The sequence below is a fragment of the Rana temporaria genome, chromosome 6 (assembly GCF_905171775.1).
Source record: "Rana temporaria chromosome 6, aRanTem1.1, whole genome shotgun sequence".
NCBI classification, from domain to species: Eukaryota; Metazoa; Chordata; class Amphibia; order Anura; family Ranidae; genus Rana; species Rana temporaria.
In genome coordinates, this window is record NC_053494.1 from 8,286,974 (window position 1) to 8,295,065 (window position 8,092).

Genomic DNA, 8,092 nt, shown 5'->3' on the forward strand with positions numbered 1-8,092 from the left:
CCTTCACTTGGGTATGCCATCAGAAGCCCTAGTCACTTTCTCAGAGGCGTTTCACCAAGATCTTGCTAGAAGTGCCTAGCCTTCACTTGACCTGTAGCTGGTAATGTCATTGGTAGTCTTTACCACTCAACCAAAGGGTGTTGCACCAAATTCTTTGGCAAAAAAAAAAGTATTTTGTTCTTCAGCTTGGCCTTCATTAACCATGAAATCAGCAGCTTGTATCACTCTCTCAGAAGTCCAAAATCTTTGGAAGAGGATCCTTCTTCTGCCTTTGCCTTTTGGCTACCATCTTAGAGGCCTGGAACCAATCTTTTGTTTTACTTTATTGGCCTCCTTTGCCTTGGCTTTCAGTTGGCCATGTCATTAAAATGCATTGCCAGCTTTTTAGAGGTCTTCCACCAAGATATCCTCCCTCTTCGGCATTGCCTTGATTTGTCTCCAGACTCCCTTTGCTTAACCTCTATGTCTTTTTGCTCAAGGTTTTGTCCTTTTCGCATCATTTAAGACCTACAGCAGTCCCTTTTCTCCAGGCCAGGGCCGTCTTTGAGCCTCCATGTTACTTTCAGTATCTTCATGTCTTCGGGAAGCCTGGTCAACCAGTCTCTGTACTCCCTGCAGAGCACATAGCCCCTTACCTTCTTCTTGAAGGCATTGTCATCTGTCTGGGCCCAGCTCAGTGACTCTGGCTGGGTCGGTGGAGGCTGGTATCCCAGGATGATCAAGGCATCCTTCAGGTTCCTAAGTAAGGCCTCTGAGGCTCGGCGAGCCACCTCCAGGAGCCGAAGGAGATCAGCAGCTGCCGGGTTCAGGGCGTTCTGATCATCCAGGACCAGTTGGAAGAACTCGGAAATAGCAAAGAAGGCTTCTCTGGCCTGAAGGAGGCGTTCTCCGGGGCAAAGACACCGCCACATCCGGTAGCCCAGTGCTGCGGTGGGCAGTCCTTTCTCCAACCAGTAGGGGAAGCTGAACCCAGTCGCGCTGAATGGCAACCCTTGGTACTGCAGCTGTATGAGGAAACACAAGAAGGACACGGGGTCAGAGGACTCAACAGAAGGGCTTCCCTTTTTTGCAAACATGCAAATAAAACTTTGTGGACAGGACACCCCCCCCCCTCCCCCCTCCCCCCAATCCTCAATCGTACACTTTTTTTTCTCTCACACATCCATACCCACCTTTCATGACTTTGTTATCAGCATGCTGTTGACCCCATATTCATTACTCACTATACCTACCATACTCAATGGTCCTGGTATACTAATATATATAACAACCATAAGATATTCAGATATAGTAACAATACTATAATATACCCCACTGTGTCTCACCACATGTTGAATTTAAAGCGGAGGTCCACCCAAATTTTTTTTTTTTTAAGCCAGCAGCTACAATTATTACACCTGCTCTGTTTTAAAAAAATGGACACTTACCTGTCCAGCGCGCCCGCAATGTCGGCTGCCGAGGCTGAGCAATCGCTCGTCTCTCTGCTGCTCCTGCCGCCATCCTCAGTGAGGGAATCAGGAAGTGAAAAGCGGAAGTTCCATTTTTGGGTGGAACTCCGCTTAAAAAGTAAAATAGACCCAAGCATGCAGGTGGGGACAAGTCCAGCTGATGCCATAAAAATGCTATTAAAGTATATTATTATCCCACACTACCTCCGGTAAATTACTCATTGAATTATATCCCAGGTGTCGTCCATCCCTTCCCCCTTTGAAGGTCCATGTGTGTGACTCCTTGAAAGCCCCTTTTGGTTGGTTCCTGCTTAGAGGAGTGGGGGATGCTACCAGGGGCGGACTGACAACTCATGGGGCCCCCGGGCAATAGGAGATTATGTGGGCCCCCGGGCAATAGATTAGGGGGGCCACACAGTATGTATGTATGCATGCATACATGTGTGTATATATATATATATATATATATATATATATATATATATATATATATATATATATATATATATATATATATATATTACACACACACACACATATATATATATATATATATATATATATATATATATATACACATACACACACACTATACATACATACATATATATATATACATACACACATATATACAGTATACATACACAGTATATACACACACCTTGTGCTCTCCTTTTTTCTTTTCCTTCTATTTTCTTTCCCTGACTTGATTTATCTATTTACAGGTATGTCTTCTGCGCTTAGACGCTTCCCTGACGGGTCAGTATTTGGCGCATTACAAATCCAATCAATCAATCAATCAATCAATCACACACACACACACATACAGTATAGATACACAGTATACACACACACACACATACAGTATAGATACACAGTATACACACACACACACACACACATACAGTATAGATACACAGTATACATACACAGTAAACACACACACACATAAAGTACACATACACACTGAAAAGGTACTGGAGAGATGCGGCAGCTATAATCTTGGGATTTAAAAAAAATAAAATAAAAAGAAAGAAGATTTTTACATACTGTCCCTGGTTTTACTGAGGCTGGCAACTCTGATGGGGCCCCCTAGTGTACACGAAGATCCCCGGATCATTACATATTTTATCCACAATCCCTGGTTATCTGTCATCTCACTTTTTGAGCGGTAAATAGCTCAAATATAATAGCTATTATATGTATAACAGATGTCAGTATTTTGTTAGAGTGTCAGAATAATATTTTTCTGATATATCTCACCAAATCCCCTTGAAGAAGACCGACAGTATTGGTCGAAACGCGTCGGGTTACTCATATGGATGTCAATTTAATAATTGCATACAACGTACTGTATTGTTGACCATTTTTCATTATTGATGGTACATTTCTTAAACGGTTTGTAACCAGAATTCAATTATTTTGTATCTTTATTCATTGTATAATAAAATAAAAGATTTTATTTTATTATATCTTTATCTCCTTTGACTTTTTTGACTAATTTTTTGTTGCTACAAAAAAAAAACCCCCTGGGGGAACATCCTTAATCGTTTGCCTCAGTTATGAACGCACTTCTTTTGCAAGATGGACGTCGGCCGCTTTAAGAGCTATAGGGGGGCGACGCCGGAGTCAATGCGCGCAATGTCCGTCAGCCACCCGCGATCGCTCCACAGAGAGCCAGAACGGGGATCTGCGTATGTAAACAGACAGATCCCCGTTCTGTCAGGGGAGTAGAGAGAGATCTGCTGTTCCTAGTGATCAGGAACAGCGATCTACCTCTACTCCCAGTCAGTCCCCCTCCCCCCACAGTTAGAAACACCTCCCTAGGGACCACTCAACCCCTTGATCGCCCCCTAGTGTTAACCTCTTCCCTGCCAGTGACATTTATACAGTAATCAATGGATATTTACAGCTCTGATCGCTGTATAAATGTGAATAGTCCCAAAAAAGTGTCAAAAGTGTCCGATCCGTCCGTCGCAATCCCCGATAAAAATGCCATAAATCTATCCCTTATTTTGTAGACGCTATAACTTTTGCGTAAAACCAATCAATATACATTGATACATTGCACAACCCAGCTGCTACATGTGGGGGGACCCTTGAATGTATGATGGAGTTTAGGTCACTTACATATGTGTTCAAAATCAGCGTGGCGTTCTCGCGGTGTAGCATGGCCAAGCTGTTGATCTGGGTGACGATCTCTTCTGATGAGAGAGGCGCGGCGACACATCCTCTGTACAAGATGACGACGCTGAGGGCCAGCACTGCTGCTGAGATAAGAACAATTCTCTATGAACACTGCCAACACCACAAACAGCACACCAAAACAGAACACACAACCATATCCCTTTTATATGACATTTAAAGTGTATCCAAGTCAAAACGTTTATTTTTTAAAAGCCTTTTCTATTGTAGTCTGTATTTCAAATGGCACGATTCTCCCTTTCTGTCCTGGTGACCGTAGTCCTGTACATAGTGCCCACTGCCATACCCTCCACATTCTTCTTTCCTGTACATACTGCCCACTATCATACCCTCCCCACACCTCTCCTGTACATAGTGCCCACTGCCATACCCTCCACATTCTTCTTTCCTGTACATACTGCCCACTATCATACCCTCCCCACTCCTCTTCTGTACATAGTACCCACTGCCATACCCTCCACATTCTTCTTTCCTGTATATACTGCCCACTATTATACCCTCCCCATTCCTCTCCTGTACATACTGCCCACTGTCATACCCTCCACACACCTCTCCTGTACATACTGCCCACTGTCACACCCTCCACACACCTCTCCTGTACATACTGCCCACTGTCATACCCTCCACACTCCTCTCCTGTACATACTGCCCACTATCAAACCATCCACATTCTTCTCTCCTTTACATACTGCACACTGTCATACCCTCCCCACTCCTCTCCTGTACATACTGCCCACGGTCATACCCTCCCCATTCCTCTCCTGTACATGCTGACCACTGTCACACCCTCCACACACCTCTCCTGTACATAGTGCCCACTGTCATACCCTCCCCACTCCTCTCCTGTACATACTGCCCACTGTCATACCCCTCCACACTCCTCTCCTGTACATACTGCCCACTGTCATACCCTCCACACTCCTCTCCTGTACATACTGCCCACTATCAAACCCTCCACATTCTTCTCTCCTGTACATACTGCCCACTGTCATACCCCTCCACACTCCTCTCGTGTACATACTGCCCACTGTCAGACCCTCCACACTCCTCTTCTGTACATAGTGCCCACTATCAAACCGTCCACATTCTTCTCTCCTTTACATACTGCACACTGTCATACCCTCCCCACACCTCTCGTGTACATACTGCACACTGTCATACCCTCCCCACACCTCTCGTGTACATACTGCACACTGTCATACCCTCCACACTCCTCTCCTGTACATACTGCCCACTATCATACCCTCCCCACTCCTCTCCTGTACATAGTGCCCACTGCCATACCCTCCACACTCCTCACCTGTACATAGTGCCCACTGTCATACCCTCCCCATTCCTCTCCTGTACATACTGCCTACTGTCATACCCTCCACACAGTGCCCACTATCATACCCTCCACATTCTTCTCTCCTGTACATACTGCCCACGATCATACCCTCCACATTCTTCTCTCCTGTACATACTGCCCACGATCATACCATCCACACACCTCTCCTGTACATAGTGCCCACTGTCATACCCTCCACACACTGCCCACTATCATACCCTCCACATTCTTCTCTCGTACATACTGCCCACTAGTATACCCTCCCCACTCCTCTCCTGTACATACTGTCCACTGTCATACCCTCCACACACCTCTCCTGTACATAGTGCCCACTGTTATACCCTCCATTCTTCTCTCATGTACATACTGCCCACTATTATACCCTCCCCATTCCTCTCCTGCACATACTGCCCACTGTCATACCCTACACACTCCTCTCCTGTACATACTGACCACTATCATACCCTCCACATTCTTCTCTCCTGTGCATACACAACCCACTGCCATACCCCTCTCGTACATACTGCCCCCGTCATACCCTTCACATTCTTCTCTCCTGTATATACTGCCCACTGTCACACCCTCCACCCCCCTCTCTTGTACATACTTGCCCACTGGCATACCCTCCACACTCCTCTCCTGTACATACCCTCCACACTCCTCTCTTGTACATACTGCCCACTGTCATACCCTCCACACTCCCCACCTGTACATACTGCCCAATCACTTCCCCCGACTCCTCTCTTGTACATAGTGCCCACTGTCATACCCTCCATGCTCCTCTCTTGTACATACTACCCACTGTCATACCCTCCACATTCTTCTCTTAGTAAAGGTAATACAATACAATACATAAAATATTTGGCACATAGTTGTTAATCATCGTTCAGGATCTTTGATATTTTGTATCATCCTGGCTCCCCATCTAATGATGCTCTGTATCAGAGTACCAGAGTTCCTCCCAGCATGGACACAACTATTACCCTATCATTCTGCCTCTTTTACTTTGTATCTGTATTCTGACTTTCAATAACTTTGTATTCTTACTCTGTTACTTTTTATGATTTTTACTCTCACTTTGAAACATTTTTCTGTCTATTACTGTCTCTGCTACATTGTATCATTCTGCCCGTTATAGTTTGTATTCCTCTGGCTGTCCGTTTTTTTTAGGGTTTTCCTTTTGTCTTTGTTATGTTGAATCCGTCTTTGTCTATTTGCTACTTTTTATCATTCTGCTTTCTGTTACTTTGAATCGTTCTATCACTTTGTATCTTTTTGCTTTCTGTTACTTTGTATCCCTCTGGCTGTCTCATTTGGTACCGTATCCTTTTGGCTCCATTTCTTTCTATCATTCTTGCTCTCTGGTACTTTATATTATTATTATTATTCTGTTACTTTGAATCATTTTCCCATCTATTACTTTGCATCACTGTCTCTGCTAATTTTGTATCACTGTGCCCTCTGTTACATTGTATCCCTCGGCTGTCTGTTATTTGGTATCCTTTTGGCTCTCGGTTACTTTGTATCATTCTTACTCTCTGGTACTTTATCCCTCCGGCTTTCTGATACTTTGTTTTATTCTGTCTGTTATACTTTGTATTCCTCTGGCTGTCTGTTTTTTAGGGTTTTCCTTTTGTCTTTGTTACGTTGAATCCGTCTTTGTCAATTTGCTACTTTTTATCATTCTGCTCTCTGTTACTTTGAATCGTTCTATCACTTTGTATCCTTTTGCTTTCTGTTACTTTGTATCCCTCTGGCTGTCTGTTATTTGGTATCCTTTTTGCTCTCCGTTACTTTCCATCATTATTCTCTGGTACTTTGTATCCCTCTGGCTGCCTGTGCTTTGCTCTCCTCCTGGCTCCCTCTGCTTTGCTCTCCTCCTGGCTCCCTCTGCTTTGCTCTCCTCCTGGCTCCCTCTGCTTTGCTCTCCTCCTGGCTCCCTCTGCTTTGCTCTCCTCCTGGCTCCCTCTGCTTTGCTCTCCTCCTGGCTCCCTCTGCTTTGCTCTCCTCCTGGCTCCCTCTGCTTTGCTCTCCTCCTGGCTCCCTCTGCTTTGCTCTCCTCCTGGCTCCCTCTGCTTTGCTCTCCTCCTGGCTCCCTCTGCTTTGCTCTCCTCCTGGCTCCCTCTGCTTTGCTCTCCTCTGCTTTGCTCTCCTCCTGGCTCCCTCTGCTTTGCTCTCCTCCTGGCTCCCTCTGCTTTGCTCTCCTCCTGGCTCCCTCTGCTTTGCTCTCCTCCTGGCTCCCTCTGCTTTGCTCTCCTCCTGGCTCCCTCTGCTTTGCTCTCCTCCTGGCTCCCTCTGCTTTGCTCTCCTCCTGGCTCCCTCTGCTTTGCTCTCCTCCTGGCTCCCTCTGCTTTGCTCTCCCCCTGGCTGCCTCTGCTTTGCTCTCCCCCTGGCTGCCTCTGCTTTGCTCTCCTCCTGGCTGCCTCTGCTTCGCTCTCCTCCTGGCTGCCTCTGCTTCGCTCTCCTCCTGGCTCCCTCTGCTTTGCTCTCCTCCTGGCTCCCTCTGCTTTGCTCTCCTCCTGGCTCCCTCTGCTTTGCTCTCCTCCTGGCTCCCTCTGCTTTGCTCTCCTCCTGGCTCCCTCTGCTTTGCTCTCCTCCTGGCTCCCTCTGCTTTGCTCTCCTCCTGGCTGCCTCTTCTTTGCTCTCCTCCTGGCTCCCTGTGCTTTGCTCTCCTCCTGGCTCCCCATCCAATGATGCTCAGTATCAGAGTACCAGTCCAGAGTTCCTCCCAGCGTTGGCACTCACCTGTTGCTGCCAGCATCTTGCGCCCGGCTCCCTGTGATGCACCTGTGTGCCAGGTGCCATGATTTTATAGCCGTCCTCCACCCCCCCCCCCCCCCCCCCCCCATGTCTCTTCTGGGTTCAGTGGGACGTCAGCCACCCCCCGCCACGCTGCTTACAGAGGAATCTCCATTCTCAGCAGCTGCTTCCTTCTAAGAAAAAACCCGGAGAAGGAGGAGGAGAGGGGGGCCGGGTCGGGGGGCGGGAGCGTGGAGAGGTGAGTCGAGGAGAAGGTATTTGGAGACGCGGCCCGGCGGAGAGGGCCGACAGGTGACTCGCTCTTCCTCCTCGCTTACCCCCCAGAGCCGTCACCTCGCTCGCTGCAATTATC

General features: G+C 47.1%; 1 protein-coding gene across 1 annotated transcript; it reads right to left on the bottom strand.

Moving 5' to 3' along the window:
- Window positions 1–500: 500 nt before the first annotated feature.
- On the bottom strand, window positions 501–7,741 carry LOC120944336 (cardiotrophin-2-like). Its single transcript, XM_040358388.1, has 3 exons — window positions 7,726–7,741; window positions 3,579–3,718; window positions 501–1,004 (listed from the first exon to the last, which is right to left on the bottom strand). The coding sequence occupies exons 1-3, from the start codon at window positions 7,739–7,741 to the stop codon at window positions 501–503; spliced, it is 660 nt and encodes a 219-aa protein (XP_040214322.1).
- Window positions 7,742–8,092: the final 351 nt, after the last annotated feature.